This window comes from Pristiophorus japonicus, chromosome 10, assembly GCF_044704955.1.
Source record: "Pristiophorus japonicus isolate sPriJap1 chromosome 10, sPriJap1.hap1, whole genome shotgun sequence".
Classification (NCBI taxonomy): Eukaryota; Metazoa; Chordata; class Chondrichthyes; family Pristiophoridae; genus Pristiophorus; species Pristiophorus japonicus.
This window is the reverse complement of record NC_091986.1, coordinates 224,826,395-224,850,447: the sequence shown is the minus strand read 5'-3', so window position 1 is coordinate 224,850,447 and position 24,053 is coordinate 224,826,395. Positions and strand designations below refer to the sequence as shown.

At 58.7% G+C, this 24,053-nt stretch overlaps 1 protein-coding gene across 1 annotated transcript in view; it reads left to right on the top strand.

The window, feature by feature from the left end:
- The window catches only part of LOC139274681 (dynein heavy chain domain-containing protein 1), a 454,628-nt gene that overhangs the window by 180,370 nt on the left and 250,205 nt on the right, over positions 1 to 24,053 (top strand). The window contains exons 5-10 of the mRNA XM_070891360.1: positions 2,421 to 2,531; positions 3,985 to 4,141; positions 7,477 to 7,728; positions 9,498 to 9,641; positions 16,250 to 16,409; positions 17,536 to 17,747. Of these exons, the coding sequence (XP_070747461.1) occupies positions 2,421 to 2,531; positions 3,985 to 4,141; positions 7,477 to 7,728; positions 9,498 to 9,641; positions 16,250 to 16,409; positions 17,536 to 17,747 (1,036 nt within the window). The remainder of the gene's footprint in view (positions 1 to 2,420; positions 2,532 to 3,984; positions 4,142 to 7,476; positions 7,729 to 9,497; positions 9,642 to 16,249; positions 16,410 to 17,535; positions 17,748 to 24,053) is intronic.

Here is a 24,053-nt window from a genome sequence, read left to right as displayed (position 1 = left end):
TACATCCTCAAAGAACTCCAGCAAATTTGTCAAACATAAAACCATACTGACTCTGCTTGATTGAATCTTGCTTTTCCAAATGTCCCACTACTGCTTCCTTAATAATGGACTCCAGCATTTTCCCAACCACAGATGTTAGGCCAACTGGTCTATAGTTTCCTGCTTTCTGTCTGCCTCCTTTTTTACATAGGGGTGTTACATTTGCAGTTCTCCAGTCCACTGGGACCTCTCCAGAATCCAGGGAATTTTGGTCGATTACAACCAATACATCCACTATCTATGCAGCCACTTATTTTAAGACCCTAGGATACAGGCCATCAGGTCCAAGGGATTTGTCCGCCTTTACATAGAAACATAGAAAATAGGTGCAAGAGTAGGCCATTCGGCCCTTCGAGCCTGCACCACCATTCAATAAGATCATGGCTGATCATTCCCTCAGTACCCCTTTCCTGCTTTCTCTCCATACCCCTTGATGTGCTAGTCAGAGTAGGAATCGCAGGATAGCCCAGATGAATACGTGGCTTGAGCAGTGGTGCAGAAGGGAGGGATTCAAATTCCTGGGGCATTGGAACTGGTTCTGGGGGAGGTGGGACCAGTACAAACCGGACGGTCTGCAGCTGGGCAGGACCGGAACCAATGTCCTAGGGGGAGTGTTTGCGAGTGCTGTTGGGGAGGAGTTAAACTAATATGGCAGGGGGATGGGAACCAATGCAGGGAGACAGAGGGAAACAAAATTGAGACAGAAGGAAAAGACAGAAAGGAGATGAGTAAAAGTGGAGGGCAGAGAAACCCAAGGCAAAAAACAAAAAGGGCCACTTTGCAGCAAAATTCTAAAGGGTCTTCGTGCATTAAAAAGGCAAGCCTGAAGGCTCTGTGCCTCAATGCGAGGAGTATTGGGAATAAGGTGGACAAATTAACTGCGTAGATAGCAGTTAATGGATACGATGTGGTTGGTATCACGGAGACATGGCTCCAGGGTGACCAAGGCTGGGAACTCAACATCCAGGGGTATTCAGCATTTAGGAAGGATAGACAGAAAGGAAAAGGAGGCGGGGTGGCATTGCTGGTAAAAGAGGAAATTAATGCAATAGTAAGGAGGGACATTAGCCTGGATGATGTGGAATCGGTATGGGTGGAGCTACGAAATACCAAGGGGCAGAAAACGCTAGTGGGAGTTGTGTACAGACCTCCAAACAGTAGTAGTGATGTTGGTGAGGACATCAAACAGGAAATTAGAGGTGCATGCAATAAAGGTGCAGCAGTTATAATGGGTGACTTTAATATGCACAAAGATTGGGCTAGCCAAACTGGAAACAATACGGTGGAGGAGGATTTCCTGGAGTGCATAAGGGATGGTTTTCTAGACCAATATGTCGAGGAACCAACTAGGGGGGGAGGCCATCTTAGACTGGGTGTTGTGTAATGAGAGAGGATTAATTAGCAATCTCGTTGTGCGAGGCCCCTTGGGGAAGAGTGACCATAATATGGTGGAATTCTGCATTAGGATGGAGAAGGAAACAGTTAATTCAGGAACTTAATGGTCAGAACTTAAAGAAGGGTAACTTTGAAGATATGAGGCGTGAATTGGCTAGGATAGATTGGCGAATGATACTTAAGGGGTTGACTGTGGATGGGCAATGGCAGACATTTAGAGACCGCATGGATGAACTACAACAATTGTACATTCCTGTCTGGCGTAAAAATAAAAAAGGGAAGGTGGCTCAACCGTGGCTATCGCTGCACTCCCTCAATAGCAAGAATGTCCTTCCTCAGATTAGGAGACCAAAACTGAACACAATATTCCAGGTGAGGCCTCACCAAGGCCCTGTACAACTGCAGTAAGACCTCCCTGCTCCTATACTCAAATCCCCTAGCTATGAAGGCCAACATACCATTTGCCTTTTTCACCGCCTGCTGTACCTGCATGCCAACCTTCAATGACTGATGTACCACGACACCCAGGTCTCGTTGCACCTCCCCTTTTCCTAATCTGTCACCATTCAGATAATATTCTGCCTTCATGTTTTGCCCCTAAAGTGGATAACCTCACATTTATCCACATTATACTGCATCTGCCATGCATTTGCCCACTCACCTAACCTGTCCAAGTCACCCTGCAGCCTCTTGGCGTCCCCCTCACAGCTCACACCACCACCCAGTTTACCGAGTGCATGCTAGCAGCATCAGAGGGGCCCTGGGCTGGATGGGCAGGGGACAGGGGGTGCAGAGCGTACTGGGACAGTCAGTGTGAGTGGGATTGATGGGTGAAAGGCTGTTTCCCCTCCTGGCTATCTCTGCGTGGACATTTGCCCAGACACTGGGACAAGCATCGCTGGTTCACAGCTCCCGCACTATTCCCGCCTCCATCAATCACCCTGCTGCTCTAACTCCGCGCTGTCTGTTCTCTCCTTGTCCCACAGCTGGTACAGAAACGTAAAGCGACTGTGGGTGCAGAACCATCAGAATCTCCTGCACAGCTGCCTCCTCCCAGCAATCCCTCACTTCGGGGCAGCATTACTACACATCTCCAGGTTCGTCCAGCCAAAAATATCAACCTGCTTCAGTTGTCAGGCGGCCCAGTGTCAGCATTCTCGTCTCTGTACTCGAGGTCGTGGGTTCAAGCCCCACTCCAGACATTTGGGCCCTACAATCCAGGCTCACACTCCAGTGCAGTACTGAGGGAGTGCCGCACTGTCGGAGGGGCAGTACTGAGGGAGCGCCGCACTGTCGGAGGGGCAGTACTGAGGGAGCGCCGCACTGTCGGAGGGGCAGTGCTGAGGGAGCGCCGCACTGTCGGAGGGGCAGTACTGAGGGACTGTCGCACTGTCGGAGGGGCAGTGCTGAGGGAGCGCCGCACTGTCGGAGGGTCAGTACTGAGGGAGCGCCGCACTGTCGGAGGGGCAGTACTGAGGGAGCCCCGCACTGTCGGAGGGGCAGTACTGAGGGAGTGCCGCACTGTCGGAGGGGCAGTACTGAGGGAGTGCCGCACTGTCGGAGGGGCAGTACTGAGGAGTGCCGCACTGTCGGAGGGGCAGTACTGAGGGAGCGCCGCACTGTCGGAGGGGCAGTACTGAGGGAGCGCCGCACTGTCGGAGGGGCAGTACTGAGGGAGCGCCGCACTGTCGGAGGGGCAGTACTGAGGGAGCGCCGCACTGTCGGAGGGGCAGTACTGAGGGAGCGCCGCACTGTCGGAGGGGCGGTGCTGAGGGAGTGCCGCACTGTCGGAGGGGCGGTACTGAGGGAGCGGCGCACTGTCGGAGGGGCGGTACTGAGGGAGCGCCGCACTGTCGGAGGGGCGGTACTGAGGGAGCGCCGCACTGTCGGAGGGGCAGTACTGAGGGAGCGCCGCACTGTCGGAGGGGCAGTACTGAGGGAGTGCTGCACTGTCGGAGGGGCAGTACTGAGGGAGCGCCGCACTGTCGGAGGGGCAGTACTGAGGGAGCGCCGCACTGTCGGAGGGGCAGTACTGAGGGAGCGCCGCACTGTCGGAGGGGCAGTGCTGAGGGAGTGCCGCACTGTCGGAGGGGCGGTACTGAGGGAGCGGCGCACTGTCGGAGGGGCGGTACTGAGGGAGCGCCGCACTGTCGGAGGGGCGGTACTGAGGGAGCGCCGCACTGTCGGAGGGGCAGTACTGAGGGAGCGCCGCACTGTCGGAGGGGCAGTACTGAGGGAGCGCCGCACTGTCGGAGGGGCAGTACTGAGGGAGCGCCGCACTGTCAGAGGGGCAGTACAAAGGAAACATCAGAAATATGAGCAGGAGTAGACCATTCGGCCCTTCGAGCCTGCTCCTCTGTTAAATAAGGTCATGGTTCATCTTGTACCTCAACTCCTTCCTGCAACATCCCTACATCCCCTTGGCTCCCTTCATAAATTAAAGTTTCTCGATCTGTGTCCTGTATGCACAGGCACTGACTGTGACTGGGGTGTGTGTTGAGGGGAATGGTGTGGGGAAAGCGGTGTAACGGAGTCTGTGTGTGCTTCCAGACTGCTCCAGGAGCTGCGGCAGGTGCGCTGGCTCCCTGTGGGTGTGACCCAATCGCACACACTGGACGATTTCCAGCAGCAGCACGGCAGCAGGATATCCAACAACCGCGGCTTGCTGGAGAAATTCTTCAATTACTGCACCGCCGTTCTCCAACTGGTAAGCACCGTGAGTGCACAGGCACAGCACGGGGTCAGGGGCACAGCACGGGGTCAGGGGCACAGCACGGGGTCAGGGGCACAGCACGGGGTCAGGGGCACAGCACGGGCTCACTGGCACATCGCCGGGTCAGGGGCACAGCACGGGGTCAGGGACACAGCACGGGGTCAGGGGCACAGCACGGGGTCAGGGGCACAGCACGGGGTCAGGGACACAGCACGGGGTCAGGGGCACAGCACGGGGTCAGGGGCACATCGCAGGGTCAGGGGCACAGCACGGGGTCAGGGGCACAGCACGGGGTCAGGGGCACAGCACGGGGTCAGGGGCACAGCACGGGGTCAGGGGCACAGCACGGGGTCAGGGGCACAGCACGGGGTCAGGGGCACAGCACGGGGTCAGGGGCACAGCACGGGGTCAGGGGCACATCGCCGGGTCAGGGGCACAGCACGGGGTCAGGGGCACAGCACGGGGTCACGGGCACAGCACGGGGTCAGGGGCACATCGCCGGGTCACGGGCACAGCACGGGGTCAGGGGCACAGCACGGGGTCACGGGCACAGCACGGGGTCAGGGGCACAGCACGGGGTCACGGGCACAGCACGGGGTCAGGGGCACATCGCCGGGTCACGGGCACAGCACGGGGTCAGGGGCACAGCACGGGGTCACGGGCACAGCACGGGGTCACGGGCACAGCACGGGGTCAGGGGCACAGCACAGGGTCAGGGGCACATCGCCGGGTCAGGGGCACAGCACGGGGTCAGGGGCACATCGCCGGGTCACGGGCACAGCACGGGGGCAGGGGCACAGCACAGGGTCAGGGGCACATCGCCGGGTCAGGGGCACAGCACGGGGTCAGGGGCACAGCACGGGGTCAGGGGCACAGCACGGGGTCATGGGCACATCGCCGGCTCACGGGCACAGCACGGGCTCACGGGCACAGCACGGGGTCAGGGGCACATCGCCGGGTCACGGGCACAGCACAGGGTCACGGGCACAGCACGGGGTCAGGGGCACATCGCCGGGTCACGGGCACAGCACGGGGTCACGGGCACAGCACGGGGTCACGGGCACAGCACGGGGTCAGGGGCACAGCACGGGCACAGCACGGGGTCAGGGGCACAGCACGGGGTCAGGGGCACATCGCCGGGTCATGGGCACAGCACGGGGTCAGGGGCACATCGCCGGGTCATGGGCACAGCACGGGGTCACGGGCACAGCACGGGGTCACGGGCACAGCACGGGCTCACGGGCACAGCACGGGCACAGCACGGGGGCCCACGGGCACATCGCCAGGTCAGGGGCACAGCACGGGGTCAGGGGCACATCGCCGGGTCATGGGCACAGCACGGGGTCAGGGGCACATCGCCGGGTCATGGGCACAGCACGGGGTCAGGGGCACATCGCCGGGTCATGGGCACAGCACGGGGTCAGGGGCACATCGCCGGGTCATGGGCACAGCACGGGGTCATGGGCACAGCACGGGCTCACGGGCACAGCACGGGGTCAGGGGCACATCGCCGGGTCAGAGGCACATCGCCGGGTCAGGGGCACAGCACGGGGTCAGGGGCACAGCATGGGCTCAGGGGCACAGCACGGGGTCAGGGGCACAGCACGGGGTCAGGGGCACAGCACGGGGTCAGGGGCACAGCACGGGGTCAGGGGCACAGCACGGGCTCACGGGCACAGCACGGGCTCACGGGCACAGCACGGGCTCACGGGCACAGCACGGGGGCTCAGGGGCACAGCACGGGGGCTCAGGGGCACAGCACGGGGGCTCAGGGGCACAGCACGGGGGCTCACGGGCACATCGCCGGGTCAGGGGCACAGCACGGGGGCTCAGGGGCACAGCACGGGGGCTCAGGGGCACAGCACGGGGGCTCAGGGGCACAGCACGGGGGCTCACGGGCACAGCACGGGGTCAGGGGCACAGCACGGGGTCAGGGGCACAGCACGGGGTCAGGGGCACAGCACAGGGTCAGGGGCACAGCACAGGGTCAGGGGCACAGCACGGGCTCACTGGCACAGCACAGGGTCAGGGGCACAGCACGGGCTCACAGGCACAGCACGGGGGTTCAGGGGCACATCGCCGGGTCAGGGCACAGCACGGGGTTCAGGGGCACATCGCCGGGTCAGGGCACAGCGCGGGGGCTCAGGGGCACAGAGACTGACACAGGGCCAGCAAGGAGAGTGTGTGAGGACACTGTGCCTTGTGTTCACTAATGCTCCCACACACACACACACACACCTCTTTCTGTCACTGACACCATGGGAGCCCTCCACAGCCTTCTCTAATTTTGTATCAAACACAAAAATGTATTGGTTTAAAATGTATCTAGAAACTTCCGTACAATTTTACTCCCTAACACTGACATCCTCTAACACTTTCTCACCCTCTTCAACACCGACTAGTTCTCTCTAAAGTTCGCTGTAAAAACGCTCTCCAATATTATTGATCACTTTCTAATGTTCTCCAGTAATCTTTAAAAACGTTGTAACTCATTGTTCTCGTGCACCCCCCTCACTGGCCCAGTGTTAGTGTCTGAGTAACACTGACTGGTCCTATAGCACTCGGTAACTGACACTTTCTCAGACTGTAACTGTACCCCATACTGTCAGTTTACTGAGTAACCCAGTGCAGTCTGTACACTCTTGTCTTGCTGCTTTCCTCTTACTTTGCTGCAGCCCCACCTGTTACCGACCGGTGACCCCGATCACCCGTCTGTTTTCAGCCGGTGACCCTGGTGACCCGGCCGTTGACCCCAGTGACCCGCCTGTTGCCAGCCGGTGACCCGAGTGACCCGCCTGTTGCCAGCCAGTGACCCGGGTGACCCGGCTGTTGCTGGTTGGTGACCCTGGTGACCCGGCCGTTGACCCCAGTGACCCGCCTGTTGCCAGCCGGTGACCCCAGTGACCCGCCTGTTGCCAGCCGGTGACCCGAGTGACCCGCCTGTTGCCAGCCGGTGACCCGAGTGACCCGCCTGTTGCCAGCCAGTGACCCGGGTGACCCGGCTGTTGCTGGTTGGTGACCCTGGTGACCCGGCCGTTGACCCCAGTGACCCGCCTGTTGCCAGCCAGTGACCCGGGTGACCCGGCTGTTGCTGGCTGGTGACCCGGCTGGTGATCCCGGTGACCCAGCGGGTGACCCCAATCACCCACCTGTTGCCAGCCGGTGATCCGCCTGTTGCCGGCTGGTGACGCTGGTGACCCCGGTGACCTGCCTGTTGCCGGCTGGTGACCCCGGTGCCTCGGCTGGTGACCCCGGTGACCCGGCCAGTGACCCCGATCACCCGCCTGTTGCCGGCCGGTGACCTCACTCAGACCTTGTTGATCATGCAGGTGCGCGAGGACAGTTATCGGATGGTTGCGGACTGCGAGACACAGCTACAGCAAGTCAAGAACAACTTCCTGAAGGAGCCAGTGAACATCCAGCGAGCACAGCAGGAGGCGGCAGAGAGGCGCCTGCAGGAAGCCAAGTGGACGATTCAGAGCCTGGGGCGGCTGGGAGCTCTGGTCAGCCACATGACGGTGCAGAACCTGATCGCCGTGGTGCAGAGCGAGGTCAACGACTTTGTCACAAAGGTGCTGCAGGTACGGACCTTCGAACGGGCAAAGCGTCCGCTGGGTGTCTGAATGGGAAGGTCATCAAACTGTCAAACCCTCCCGAGTGTCCCAGAGTCTCGAGCACACGAGGATCTGTTCCCCAGCTCCCTCCACCGGGGGTCGTAGGTCGTCGGTCCCAGTCCCCTCCACCGGGGGTCATAGGTCGTAGGTTCCGGTCCCCTCCACCGGGGGTCGTAGGTCGTAGGTCCCGGCTCCCTCCACTGGGGGTCATAGGTCTCAGTCCCCTACTACCTCACTACAGTGGCTATGGCATCAGGTCAGACTCCGCGACTTGAGCATGTCTTCCAAGCTGACACCTTGGCGCAGTGCTGAGGGAGTACTGCACTGTCGCAGGTGCCATTTATTGACTCACATGTTCACACGAGGCCATGTCTGCCTATTCCGGTGGTTCAGAGGTCAAAGATCGTACGGCCACCATTCCTCCCTCAACCCACTCTCTCACAGTAGGCTGGGACCTCGCCTCACAGGCAGCCAGAGATGAACAGGCGGCTTGGATTTAGCACACACGATCTCCCAGTACAACCAGCAGCCCCTGAAAGGTTGAGAACAGGAGCAGAGGGCAGAAACTGGAAGGGTCAATCACAACCTTGGACACAACCTTGGGGACAGTCAGTGATCGGGGAGAGTGTACACGGGCTATGGGAGGGGAGAGTGTACACGGGCTGTGGGGAGGGGAGAGTGTACACGGGCTGTGGGGAGGGGAGAGTGTACACGGGCTGTGGGGAGGGGAGAGTGTACACGGGCTGTGGGGAGGGGAGAGTGTACACGGGCTGTGGGGAGGGGAGAGTGTACACGGGCTGTGGGGAGGGGAGAGTGTACACGGGCTGTGGGGAGGGGAGAGTGTACACGGGCTGTGGGGAGGGGAGAGTGTACATGGGCTGTGGGAGGGGAGAGTATACACGGGCTGTGGGAGGGGATTCAGTGTGTGGGGACAGTCAGTGATCGGGGAGAGTGTACACGGGCTGTGGGGAGGGGTGAGTGTACACCGGCTGTGGGAGGGGAGAGTGTACACGGGCTGTGGGAGGGGGGAGTGTACACGGACTGTGGGAGGGGGAAGTGTACACGGGCTGTGGGAGGGGATTCAGTGTGTGGGGAGAGTCAGTGATCGGGGAGAGTGTACACGGGCTGTGGGGAGGGGAGAGTGTACACAGGCTGTGGGGAGGGGAGAGTGTACACGGGCTGTGGAAGGGGAAACTGTACACGGGCTGTGGGGAGGGGAGAGTGTACACGGGCTGTGGAAGGGGAAACTGTACATGGGCTGTGGGGAGGGGAGAGTGTACACGGGCTGTGGGGAGGGGAGAGTGTACACGGGCTGTGGAAGGGGAAACTGTACACGGGCTGTGGGGAGGGGTGAGTATACATGGGCTGTGGGGAGGGGAGAGTGTACACGGGCTGTGGGGAGGGGAGAGTGTACACGGGATGTGGGGAGGGGAGAGTGTACACGGGCTGTGGGAGGGGAGAGTGTACACGGGCTGTGGGGAGGGGAGAGTGTATATGGGAGGGGGGAGTGTCTATGGGAGGGGAGTGTACACGGGCTGTAGGAGGGGGGAGTGTATATGGGAGGGGAGAGTGTACACGGGCTGTGGGGAGGGGAGAGTGTACACGGACTGTGGGAGGGGGGAGTGTATATGGGAGGGGGGAGTGTACACGGACTGTGGGAGGGGGTGGGGAAGTCAGTGATTGGGATGGGGTATAAGATGTTGAAGACTCCATGCTCTGTTCTTCTTGTCTGACAGACCACCGACCCATCCCAGCCGCCGTTACTGACGGTGAGGCTGGAGTTCGACGCCGAGGGGCACATGAACGTCTTCCCCCCTCGCCAGGTGCTGTTGGAGACCATGTCAGGGCTCCTGATGTCGGTGGGTGACAACATCACAGCGGTGAGTCGCTCCTTCCCTCAGGTAGTTACTGGAGCCCGTGTTCTGCACCTGCTCACAGCTCCAACAATCTGCGGCACTCGTACAACGATGCAGCACAGAGAGTAAATGTTGGTGTTCAGAGAGAACCGGGGGTTCCTGGAACAAGAAACACAGCCTGCAGGTACAGCAAGCAGGAAGGAAGGCAAATGGCCTGTTGGCCTTTATTGCCAGGGGGTTGGAGTATAAGAGTAGGAAAGTCTTGCTACAATTGTACAGGGCCTTGGTGAGACCTGGAATACTGCACACAGTCTCTGTCTCCTTATCTGAGGAAGGATATACTTGCCTTCGAGGTGGTACAACGGAGGTTCACCGGACTGATCCCTGCAATGAAAGGGCTGCCTTATGAGGAGAGACTGCGTAGAATATTCTCTGTAGTTTAGAAGAATGAGAGTTGATCGCATTGAAATGTATAAAATTCTAAGAGGGCTTGACATGGTAGATCAGGCTTTTTTCCCTGGCTGGAGATAACAGAACTAAGGGTCATGGTCTCAAGATAAGGGGTGGCCATTTAGGACTGAGAGGAGGAGAAATGTCTTCACTCAGAGGGCTGTGGAGGCAAGGCACCATCATTGAGTATATTCAGGAGTGACACACTCCGGGGAAATCCTGTAAATACTGACACACTCCCAGGGATCGCCTGTAAATACTGACACACTTCAGGGGAAACCCTGTAAATACTGACATACTCCCGGGAACCCTCTGTAAATACTGACACACTCCCGGGGACTCCTGTAAATACTGACATACTCCCGGGAACCCTCTTTAAATACTGACACACTCCCGGGAACCCTCTTTAAATACTGACACACTCCCGGGGACTCCTTTAAATACTGACACACTCCCAGGGATCGCCTGTAAATATTGACACACTCCCAGGGACCCTCTGTAAATACTGACACACTCCCGGGGACTCCTGTAAATACTGACACACTCCCGGGGACTCCTGTAAATACTGACACACTCCCGGGAACCCTCTGTAAATACTGACACACTCCCGGGAACCCTCTGTAAATATTGACACACTCCCAGGGACCCTCTGTAAATACTGACACACTCCCGGGGACTCCTGTAAATACTGACACACTCCCGGGAACCCTCTGTAAATACTGACACACTCCCGGGAACCCTCTGTAAATACTGACACACTCCCGGGAACCCTCTGTAAATACTGACACACTCCCGGGGACTCCTGTAAATACTGACACACTCCCAGGGACCCCCTGTAAATACTGACACACTTCGGGGGAAACCCTGTAAATACTAACATACTCCCGGGGACCCTCTGTAAATACTGACACACTCCCGGGGACTCCTGTAAATACTGACACACTCCCGGGGACTCCTGTAAATACTGACACACTCCCAGGAACCCTCTGTAAATACTGACACACTCCCGGGAACCCTCTGTAAATATTGACACACTCCCAGGGACCCTCTGTAAATACTGACACACTCCCGGGGACTCCTGTAAATACTGACACACTCCCGGGAACCCTCTGTAAATACTGACACACTCCCGGGAACCCTCTGTAAATATTGACACACTCCCAGGGACCCTCTGTAAATACTAACATACTCCCGGGAACCCTCTGTAAATACTGACACACTCCCGGGGACTCCTGTAAATACTGACACACTCCCAGGGACCCTCTGTAAATACTGACACACTCCCGGGGACTCCTGTAAATACTGACACACTCCCGGGGACTCCTGTAAATACTGACACACTCCCGGGGACTCCTGTAAATACTGACACACTCCCGGGGACTCCTGTAAATACTGACACACTCCCGGGAACCCTCTGTAAATATTGACACACTCCCGGGGACCCTCTGTAAATATTGACACACTCCCGGGGACCCCCTGTAAATACTGACACACTCCCGGGGACTCCTGTCAATACTGACACACTCCCGGGGACTCCTGTAAATACTGACACACTCCCAGGGACCCCCTGTAAATACTGACACACTCCCAGGGACCCTCTGTAAATACTGACACACTCCCGGGGACTCCTGTAAATATTGACACACTCCCGGGGACCCCCTGTAAACACTGACTATTCAATTGTGTCTGGCACAAAGGAGCCTGAGCAAAACTGAGTTCAGTGAAAGGGAAAGTCCTCCAAGTGGTGGAGAAAGGAAGATGGTTGTGGTGGTTGTAGGCCAATGATCTCCAGCCCCAGGACATCGCTGCAGAGTTCCTCAGGGCAGTGTCCTAGGCCCAACCATCTTCAGCTGCTTCATCAATGACCTTCCCTCCATCATAACTGCATCATGATGACTGCACAGTGTTCAGTTCCATTCACAACTCCTCAGATAATGGAGCAGTCCGTGCCGCATGCAGCAAGACCTGGACAACATTCAGGCTTGGGCTGATAAGTGGCAAGTAACATTCGCACCACACAAGTGTCAGGCAATGACCATCTCCAACAAGCGAGAGTCTAACCACCGCCCCTTGATATTCAACGGCATTACCATTACCATTGTTACCATGGTGCCTGTACGGTAGCCAAAATGCTCACAACTCTGAAACTAGGCTCAAAATTATAGTTAGCAAGACTAGCAGTAAATGACAAAAATAAAAACCCATTAGTACTGCAACTTAATAACTTAAAAAACTCAAACTGTATTTTATACAAACATTTCTTGAAGGCAATTTGTAAGACATGCCCAAGAGGCTCCCTGCAAGTGAGTGCACAGTTAGGTGTAATGTGTAATGGTTCTGTTACTGACAGTGATCCGAAGGCCTGGACTAATGATCCTGAGACATGAATTCAACTCCCACCACGGCAGGTGTGGAATTTAAATTCAGTTAATTTAATAAACCTAGAATAAAAAGCTTGTATCAGTAACGGTGACCATGAAACTATCGAATTGTCGTAAAAATCCATCTGGTTCACTGATGTGGTTTAGCGAAGGAAATCTGCCACTCTTGCCCAGTCTGGCCGATATGTGACTCCAGACCCACAGTAATGTGGTTAACTGCCCCCTGTGGTTCAATAAGGCGGCTCACCACCACCTTCTCCAGGGCAATTATGGATGGGCAATAAATGCCGGCCTTGCCGTGGAGAAATAGTTCAGGGATCCCACACTTCAGGGAAACAGTGGGACTGTGTAACACCCTGCAGGTGACCCTGGGCGCGACCCAAGCAGGAGCAATGGTCTGACTTCGATTTGAAGGAGACTTTGTGTTTTGCAGAGAGCTGCACTACCACTGGGGGGCGGTGCCGAGCTGGCCAGTGCAGGCTCAGCGCCGCCACCCGCAGGCCTGCAGCAGCACTGCATGGTGAACGGTTGGTGGGCCAATGGTGGACCCGGGGGGTGAACCCATCGTCTCACCGCTCTCCCTGTGAGCAGCTCTGTCCTGCCCTCTGCTCTAACTCTCTTACATCGCATCTGCTACCTGTGGCCCCTGGTTCTGGCCCCCTCTGCGGCATGTCACTCGTGTTTATAAAGGGGCCTTGGCCAGGCTGCTGGTCACTCCCACCGTGCTGGGGCAGGGGTCTGTCCATGGTCACTCCCACCGGGCTGGGGGAGGGGTCTGTCCATGGTCACTCCCACCGGGCTGGGGGAGGGGTCTGTCCATGGTCACTCCCACCGGGCTGGGGGAGGGGTCTGTCCATGGTCACTCCCACCGGGCTGGGGGAGGGGTCTGTCCATGGTCACTCACACCGGGCTGGGGGAGGGGTCTGTCCATGGTCACTCCCACCGTGCTGGGGGAGGGGTCTGTCCATGGTCACTCCCACCGGGCTGGGGGAGGGGTCTGTCCATGGTCACTCCCACCGGGCTGGGGGAGGGGTCTGTCCATGGTCACTCACACCGGGCTGGGGGAGGGGTCTGTCCATGGTCACTCACACCGGGCTGGGGGAGGGGTCTGTCCATGGTCACTCACACCGTGCTGGGGGAGGGGTCTGTCCATGGTCACTCCCACCGGGCTGGGGGAGGGGTCTGTCCATGGTCACTCACACCGGGCTGGGGGAGGGGTCTGTCCATGGTCACTCACACCGGGCTGGGGGAGGGGTCTGTCCATGGTCACTCACACCGTGCTGGGGGAGGGGTCTGTCCATGGTCACTCCCACCGGGCTGGGGGAGGGGTCTGTCCATGGTCACTCACACCGTGCTGGGGGGGTGTCTGTCCATGGTCACTCCCACCGGGCTGGGGGAGGGGTCTGTTCATGGTCACTCCCACTGGGCTGGGGAGGGGTCTGTCCATGGTCACTCACACCGTGCTGGGGGAGAGGTCTGTCCATGGTCACTCCCACCGGGCTGGGGGAGGGGTCTGTCCATGATCACTCACACCGTGCTGGGGGAGGGGTCTGTCCATGGTCACTCCCACCGGGCTGGGGGAGGGGGGTTTCACATCACTAATTATTAAGCTCGACAGTGAGGTCTGACTGTTTGATATATTAACGGGAGCAGATTGACAGAGTGGGCAGCAGTTTGAAAATAACCTGCTCTCAGATTATCATCAGTCCCACAGGGCCCCGGGGGAAGGGGTCAGTCCCACAAGGCCCCGGGGGAAGGGCCCAGTCCCACAGGGCAGGCCCCGGGGGAAGGACCCAGTCCCACAGGGCCCCGGGGGAAGGACCCAGTCCCACAGGGCCCCGGGGGAAGGGCCCAGTCCCACAGGGCCCCGGGGGAAGGGCCCAGTCCCACAGGGCCCCGGGGGGGGAAGGGCCCAGTCCCACAGGGCCCCGGGGGAAGGGCCCAGTCCCACAGGGCCCCGGGGGGAGGGCCTCATCCTACAGGGCCCCGGAGGAAGGGCCCAGTCCCACAGGGCAGGCCCCGGGGGAAGGGCTCAGTCCCACAGGGCCCCGGGGGGAGGGCCCAGTCCCACAGGGCCCCGGGGGGAGGGCCCAGTCCCACAGGGCCCCGGGGGAAGGGCCCAGTCACACAGGGCCCCGGGGAAGGGCCCAGTCCCACAGGGCAGGCCCCGGGGGAAGGACCCAGTCCCACAGGGCCCCGGGGGAAGGGCCCAGGGCCCCGGGGGAAGGGCCCAGTCCCACAGGGCCCCGGGGGAAGGGCCCAGTCCCACAGGGCCCCAGGGGGGAGGGCCTCATCCTACAGGGCCCCGGGGGAAGGGCCCAGTCCCACAGGGCCCCGGGGAAGGGCCCAGTCCCACAGGGCAGGCCCCGGGGGAAGGACCCAGTCCCACAGGGCCCCGGGGGAAGGGCCCAGTCCCACAGGGCCCCGGGGGAAGGGCCCAGTCCCACAGGGCAGGCCCCGGGGGAAGGGCTCAGTCCCACAGGGCCCCGGGGGAAGGGCTCAGTCCCACAGGTCCCCGGGGGAAGGGCCCAGTCCCACAGGGCCCCGGGGGAAAGGCTCAGTCCCACAGGGCAGGCCCCGGGGGAAGGGTCCAGTCCCACAGGGCCCCGGGGGAAGGGCTCAGTCCCACAGGGCCCCGGGGGAAGGGCCCAGTCCCACAGGGCCCTGGGGGAAAGGCCCAGTCCCACAGGGCCTCGGGGGAAGGGCCCAGTACCACAGGGCCCCGGTGGAAGGGCCCAGTCCCACAGGGCCCCGGGGGAAGGGCCCAGGGCCCCGGGGGAAGGGCTCAGTCCCACAGGGCCCCGGGGGAAGGGCTCAGTCACACAGGGCACCGGGGGAAGGGCTCAGTCCCACAGGGCAGGCCCCGGGGGAAGGACCCAGTCCCACAGGGCCCCGGGTGAAGGGCCCAGTCCCACAGGGCCCCGGGGGAAGGGCCCAGTCCCACAGGGCCCCGGGGGAAGGGCCCAGTCCCACAGGGCCCCGGGGGAAGGGCCCAGTCCCACAGGGCCCCGGGGGAAGGGCCCAGTCCCACAGGGCCCCGGGGGGAGGGCCTCATCCTACAGGGCCCCGGGGGAAGGGCCCAGTCACACAGGGCAGGCCCCGGGGGAAGGACCCAGTCCCACAGGGCCCCGGGGGAAGGGCCCAGGGCCCCGGGGGAAGGGCCCAGTCCCACAGGGCCCCGGGGGGAGGGCCTCATCCTACAGGGCCCCGGGGGAAGGGCCCAGTCCCACAGGGCCCCGGGGAAGGGCCCAGTTCCACAGGGCAGGCCCCGGGGGAAGGACCCAGTCCCACAGGGCCCCGGGGGAAGGGCCCAGTCCCACAGGGACCCGGGGGAAGGGCCCAGTCCCACAGGGCCCCGGGGGGAGGGCCTCATCCTGCAGGGCCCCGGAGGAAGGGCCCAGTCCCACAGGGCAGGCCCCGGGGGAAGGGCCCAGTCCCACAGGGCCCCGGGGGGAGGGCCCAGTCCCACAGGGCCCCGGGGGGGAGGGCCCAGTCCCACAGGGCCCCGGGGGAAGGGCTCAGTCCCACAGGGCAGGCCCCGGGGGAAGGGCCTGGTCCCACAGGGCCCCAGGGGGAGGGCAATTTCAAGGCTGTATAAGTTTATGAGCGACACCAAAGTTGTGGTTTGTCAGTCTGTTGATTGTAGGAGATGGAAAGAGGGAGGGAGGGGATGAGCTGCCGTGTCTGGAGCTGGTAATGAGCCTGGACGTAGCAGACTGAGGATACAGAAAGGTGGACGAGGGAGAAGGACAGTGAGCTGCGAGGCGATGGTCTCTCACTGTCTGTAATGTTGTTCCTCAGGTGGTGGAGGCTATGCACAATGTCAGTCCCTCACAGCCTGATTCAAAACCTGAGGATCAGGCGGATGGCAAAACTGGGAGCCAGCGGGATTCCCCAGGGCGCGATGAGAAGCGATCCACATGGACCATGTGTAAGGTGTGCAAGAGGCGGCTTACGACAGGTGAGAGACAGACTGCCGCACTGTCAGAGGGGCAGTACTGAGGGAGCGCCGCACTGTCGGAGGGGCAGTACTGAGGGAGCGCCGCACTGTCACAGGGGCTGTACTGAGGGAGAACCGCACTGTCACAGGGGCTGTACTGAGGGAGAACCGCACTGTCGGAGGGGCGGTACTGAGGGAGCGCTGCACTGTCGGAGGGGCAGTACTGAGGGAGAACCGCACTGTCACAGGGTCTGTACTGAGGGAGAACCGCACTGTCGGAGGGGCGGTACTGAGGGAGTGCCGCACTGTCGGAGGGGCAGTACTGAGGGAGCGCTGCACTGTCGGAGGGGCAGTACTGAGGGAGAACCGCACTGTCACAGGGTCTGTACTGAGGGAGAACCGCACTGTCGGAGGGGCGGTACTGAGGGAGTGCCGCACTGTCGGAGGGGCAGTACTGAGGGAGCGCCGCACTGTCAGAGGGGCAGTACTGAGGGAGCGCCGCACTGTCGGAGGGGCAGTACTGAGGGAGCGCCGCACTGTCGGAGGGGCAGTACTGAGGGAGAACCGCACTGTCGGAGGGGCAGTACTGAGGGAGCACCGCACTGTCGGAGGGGCGGTACTGAGGGAGCGCCGCACTGTCGGAGGGGCAGTACTGAGGGAGTGCCGCACTGTCGGAGGGGCGGTACTGAGGGAGCGCCGCACTGTCGGAGGGGCAGTACTGAGGGAGTGCCGCACTGTCGGAGGGGCGGTACTGAGGGAGCGCCGCACTGTCGGAGGGGCAGTACTGAGGGAGTGCCGCACTGTCGGAGGGGCAGTCTTTGAGATGCGACATTAAAGTGAGGTCTATCTGCTTACTCAGGTCAGCATAAAAGATCCCATGACACTATTACGAAGAAGAGCAGGGGAGTTATCCCCGGTGACCTGGAGCCAGTATTTATTCCTCAACCAACACAACAAAAACAGATTATCCGGTCGCCATCGCATTGCTGTGTGTGGGAGCTTGCTGTGCGCAAATTGGTTGCCGCTTTTCCCACATTACAACAGTGACTACACTCCAAAAGCACTTCATTGGCTGTAAAGCGCTTTGGGACGTCCGGCGGTGGTGACAGGCGCTATATAAATGTCTGTCTTCTCTTGCTCCTCGCAGGTTTGGGAGACACGGAGACGGGACCCTGTGACCGCTGCTCCCTCCCGCCCCCCTCGGTGCTGCTCAGCCAGATGGGCGGCACAGGTATGATGGTCAGGGGGGAGCGGCTCAAGGCTCAATTCTACCCACCGACCAGCAGCTTTCTGAGAGCGGAGCTAACGTCAGTCGGAGAACTGCAGCGTGCACAGAGGATGCAGAAAGTGTTGATTGAGGTGAGGACATCAACCAGCTGTCCGACCGAGCCCAGTGGTGCTGAGGCTCATGGGCGGAAGGCCCAAGGCCCAGCAGGGGTACTGTGGACCGTTCTGGGCACCATGCTTCAGGAAGGACGTCACGGTGTTGGAGAGGGTGCACAGGAGACTTCGCGATGGTCCCAGAGACGTGGGTCTTCTGTGATGTGAAGAACCTGGGCTGCTTCTCCTCGGAACAGAGATGATTCGGGGGAGATTTTTAGAGAGGTGTTCAAAATCATGAGGGGTTTTCGGTTAAATTGGCAGGAGGGTGGGTCACCAGAGGGACACAGATTAACGATAATCGGCGATAGACCCAGAGGGGGAGATGGGGAGAATGTGTTTACGCAGCGAGTTGTGATTGGGAACGCGCTGCCTGAAAGGGCGGTGGGAGCAGACTCAATATTGTGTCCAATTCTGGGCACCACACTTTAGGAAGGATGTGAGGCCTTGGAGAGGGAGCAGAAAAGATTTACGAGAATGGTTCCGAGGGACTTCAGTGATGGGGATAGACTGAAGAAACTGAGGTTGTTCTCCTTGGAGCAGAGAAGGTTGAGAGGAGATTTGATCGAGGTGTTCAATATCATGAGGGGTCTGGACAGAGGTCGAGAGAAACTGTTCCCATTGGGGGAAGGGTCGAGAACCAGAGGACACAGATTTAAGGCGATTGACAGAAGAACCAGAGGAGACATGAGGAAAAACATTATTCCGCAGCGAGTGGTTAGGATCGGGAATGCACGGCCTGAGAGGGTGGGGGAGGCAGACTCAATCGTGGCTTTCAAACGGGAGTTGGATACGTACCTGAAGGAATTATTTTTTCTGAGCTACGGGGAAAGGTTGTGGGGGTGGGACTGGCTGAGGTAATCTTACAGAGAGCCGGCACGGGCTCGACAGGCCCAATGGCCTCCTCCTGTGCTGTGTGAGTCTATGATCCCATTAGTAGTGTACTGGGGGAGGGGTCCCTAAACCCTGCACCTCAACAGATTGGTTGGGAAGAGGAGGGGTCCCAGAGTGAGTGTGCGTGGCCTCACTCAGTACCAGCACCTTGCTAACGATACCCATTGACCGCGCATCTCACAATTGTTGATGGAGGAAAGGACAGATCGGGATAGAGAATTTGAGCTGGTAGAGTTGTCCCCTGTCATGTATGTACATTCTGTTTGTAGCCACCAGATGGTGTCATTGCTGGAGGCCACTGAGCAGCACACACATGGTGCTGCTCTGGTATAAAAGGCCAGCCATTTGGAGAGTCAGGCACTTTGGGCCTAAATAAAGCAGAGCCAAGGTTGTACAGTACCTTGCTCAGTTAAACAGTTCTCAGTTTGTACCTTTATTGCTGACATAACATTTGGCGACGAGAATACAAGAACCTTTGTTTGCAAAATGAGCACGATTGGATTTTTAGAGCGATTCGTGGAGGGAGAAGATTGGGCAGACTTTGTGAGCCGTTTGAACCAGTACTTCGTGGCCAACAAAATGAAGGGGGTCGACGATGCAGATCGGCGCCGGGCCGTGTTCCTCACTGTGTGCGGTTCAAAGATCTACAGTCTGATACAGAATCTACTCCTGCCTAGTGATCCAACAGAGAAAACGTACGAGGAGTTGTGTACATTGGTACGGGAGCACCTCAAGCCAGACGACGGCATCATCATCTCGAGATACAGGTTTATACACACGTTCGATCGGAGGGCCAGAGCGCGGCGGAATTCGTTGCCGACCTGAGACGTCTAGCGGGACCGTCCAAGTTCGGGACGGTGTTGGCGGACTTGCTGCGTGACTTCTTTGTTCTCGGTATCAACCACGAGGTGATCCGGCACAAACTTCTGGCGGGGGAGGAGTTGGATGTAAAAAGGGCCGCCCAGATCGCTTAATCATGTAATCCGACGGACAGGAGTTTAAAGCAAATATCGGTGAAGAACCGAACCTCGGCAAGTACTGTAAATGCGATTGGTTCCGCGTTCGGCAGAGCAGCACATGGCAGGGCCTATCCGGCTGCGTTTGCGAAACCTGTGGCTGCCCAAAGTCTGCCAGCGGGAATGTATCCAACTTCTCCGTGTTGGCGTTGTGGGGAAAATCTTTGGCACCAGCAGTGCCGATTAAAGCAATGTGGTCTGAGAGTGGGGCATCTCCAGCACAAGTGTCCGCAAGCGTGCTGCGACACACCACGTGGAGGATGAGAGTCAGACTAGCGCGGATCCGGATACACAATCCGAGATGCCAGAGGAGGAAGTGTATGGACTGTACTACTTCATAACCAAGAGTAAACCAATTTTGATTAACGTGAAGTTTAACGGGATACCGGTATTGATGGAACTGGACACGGGGGCGAGTCAATCGATCATGAACGAAAGGGCATTTAATAAGCTGTGGGATACTAAGACTGTGAGGCCCAGGCTGAGCCCTGTTAACACCAAGCTGCACACGTACACCAAAGAACTGATAAAGATGATTGGCAGTGCACAAATGAATGTGTCATATAACGGTGCGGTTCACCGCTGTGGATTGTTCCAGGCAATGGCCCAACGCTGCTCGGCAGGAGCTGGTTGGAGAAGATCAGATGTGACTGGAACGACACAAAGGCCTTGTCATCGGGGGAAGATACATGTGCCCAAGTATTGAGCAAGTTCCCCTCGCTGTTCGAACTGGGTAGCGGCAACTTCACGGGAGCCAGGGTGCAGATCCACATGGACTCGGATACAAGACCCGTCCATCTATTATACCGGTCCCACCTCCCCAGAAGCGGTCCCAATGCCTCAGGAAACTAAAGTCCTCCCACCTTCACCTCGCATTCATCTGCTCTATCCTCCTGTTTCTGTACTCACTAGCTCGTGGCACCGGGAGTAATCCGGAGATTACTACCTTTGAGGTCCTGCTTTTTAATCTCTCTCCTTGTTCCCTAAACCCTGCCTGAAAGAGGACCTGATCCCTCTTTCTACCTGTCATTGGTCCCGATATTGACTACGACCTCTGGCTGTAAGCAATTGGGGGCGGTAACCTTCTGGGGCCGGGACGTTTAGCGCCCGGCGCGGATGTCCTGCCCCCGACACTGAATTGGGCTCAGCGCCTCTCAAAGGAAGCGGAGTGCCACCTCCGATGGGGGCGGATCCCTGGGCGCGACTCGGTCAGCAAGTCAAGCGTTACGCGGACACTCCGATTAGCCCTGAGGCGCTCCAGTGTCTCTCCCCTTCGATTGAAGGGAGTGCCGCTGCACACTCTGTACAGCCAGTGATGGCGGCCAGAGCAGCGTGGGACCCGGCCTGGACGGAGCGCAGTCACACGATGGCGAGATGGAGCGACCCGGACCACACATCGCCCGCCATCGTCGAGCCGACCCGAGAGTCAGCCGACAGAAACAGAGGGTGGCCGGGGGCGCTGGTGCCCTCCCGTTTAACCAGCGCCCAGAGAGCGGTTGTACAACAACTTTGCGACTTCGGGGTGGTGAGGGGGGCGAGCACAGCGATGACGTCATTGGCGATTGCGCGGGGGCCTGGGGCGCTAACCACGGAGTGCAGCACTGCTGTGGCATGCCTCCGCTTCCAGCGGGCGAAGACTGCCTTGTCCCCGCAAAGGTGCTAATAGGGCGATGAAAAGGGGCAATTTCACCCCCTAATACTGAGCTTCCCCAACAGCACAGTGGCTCGGCTCTCCCCTCTCAACAACAATAGTGTCCATCTCACAGCTCAAACATAACCAGGGCAGCCCATGTACACACTTCACTCCCACAGCCCATGTACACACTCCTCTCCCCACAGCCCGTGTACACACTCCCCTCCCCACAGCCCGTGTACACACTCCCCTCCCCACAGCCCGTGTACACACTCCTCTCCCCACAGCCCGTGTACACACTCCTCTCCCCACAGCCCGTGTACACACTCCTCTCCCCACAGCCCGTGTACACACTCCTCTCCCCACAGCCCGTGTGCACACTCCTCTCCCCACAGCCCATGTACACACTCCTCTCCCCACAGCCCGTGTACACACTCCTCTCCCCACAGCCCGTGTACACACTTCACTCCCACAGCCCATGTACACACTCCTCTCCCCACAGCCCATGTACACACTCCTCTCCCCACAGCCCGTGTACACACTCCCCTCCCCACAGCCCGTGTACACACTCCTCTCCCCACAGCCCGTGTGCACACTCCTCTCCCCACAGCCCATGTACACACTCCTCTCCCCACAGCCCGTGTACACACTCCCCTCCCCACAGCCCATGTACACACTCCTCTCCCCACAGCCCGTGTACACACTCCCCTCCCCACAGCCCGTGTACACACTCCCCTCCCCACAGCCCGTGTACACACTCCTCTCCCCACAGCCCGTGTACACACTCCTCTCCCCACAGCCCGTGTACACACTCCCCTCCCCACAGCCCATGTACACACTCCTCTCCCACAGCCCGTGTGCACACTCCCCTCCCTACAGCCCGTGTACACACTCCTCTCCCCACAGCCCGTGTACACACTCCCCTCCCCACAGCCCGTGTACACACTCCCCCCCCCCCCCCCCGCCACAGCCCGTGTACACCCCCCCACACAGCCATGTACACACTACCTTCCCCCACACACACAGCCCATGTACACACTCCCCTCCCACAGGCCATATTTTCCCCTCCCCCCACAGCCCGTGTACACACTTCCCCCCCCCCCCCCACCAACCCGTGTGCACACTCCCCTCTCCCCCACAGTCCGTGTACACACTCCCCTCCCCTCCCCACACAGCCCGTGTACACCCTTTTGAATATATCCAATGAACTGGCATCAACAACTCTCTGCGGCAGGGAACTCCACAGGTTAACAACTCTCTAAGTGAAGAAGTTTCTCCTCATCTCGGTCCTAAATGGCCTACCCCTTATCCTTAGACTGTGTCCCCTGGTTCTGGACTTCCCCAACATCTAACTTGTCCAGTCCCGTCAGAATCTTGTACGTTTCTATGAGTTCCCCTCTCATCCTTCTAAACTCCAGTGAATACAGGCCCAGTTGATCCAGTCTCTCCTCATATGTCAGTCCTGCCATCCCGGGAATCAGTCTGGTGAACCTTCGCTGCACTCTCTCAATAGCAGGAACGTCCTTCCTCAGATTAGGAGACCAAAACTGAACACAATATTCCAGGTGAGGCCTCACCAAGGCCCTGTACAACTGCAGTAAGACCTCCCAGCTCCTAAACTCAAATCCCCTCGCTATGAAGGCCAACATACCATTTGCCGCCTTCACCGCCTGCTGTACCTGCATGCCAACCTTCAATGACTGATGTACCATGACACCCAGGTCTCGCTACACCTCTCCTTTTCCTAATCTGTCACCATTCAGATAATATTCTGCCTTTGTGTTTTTGTCACCAAAGTGGATAACCTCACATTTATCCACATTATACTGCATCTGCCATGCATTTGCCCACTCACCTAACCTGTCCAAGTCACCCTGCAGCCTCTTAGCGTCCTCCTCACAGCTCACACCGCCACCCAGCTTAGTGTCATCTGCAAACTTGGAGATATTACACTCAATTCCTTCATCTAAATCATTAATGTATATTGTAAAGAGCTGGGGTCCCAGCACTGAGCCCTGCGGTACCCCACTAGTCACTGCCTGCCATTCTGAAAAGGACCCATTTATCCCGACTCTCTGCTTCCTGTCTGCCAACCAGTTCTCTATCCACATCAGTACATTACCCCCAATACCATGTGGTTTGATTTTGCACACTAATCTCTTGTGTGGGACTTTGTCAAAAGCCTTTTGAAAGTCCAAATACACCACATCCACTGCTGACAGGAATAGAGGGATATGCTGACATGACAGGTTTTAATTAGATCGAGTAAATTGATCAGGAAATTCCCAGAGTGCTCAGCACTGGGGAAGGATTCAGACAGTACACCCCCGGCTATCATAGGATGAGGATGAATGCCCCGCCTATGACTAGGGTTGTTATGTCTGCAATTAAGATTCAAACGGAGTACTGTTTAACTGAGCAAGGTACAACCTTGGCTCTGCTTTATCTGGGCCCAAAGTGCCTGACTCTCAAAATGGCTGGCCTTTTATACCTGAGCAGTACCATGTGCACGCTGGTCAGTGGCCTCCCACAATGACACCATCTGGTGGCGACATGTTGGGTATTACAACTCGATTGCCCCACAATATGCAATCTGCTTGAATAGACAGTTTGTCCTTGCGACGAATGTACGGTTTGGCCTCCTCGCACATTTGCTTAGGTAAAGCAGACCAATCCCCTTTGAGGATGCAACCCTTCACCACCGATAAAATCGGGTCCTGGCTGGTCCAGGTCTTAACTTGT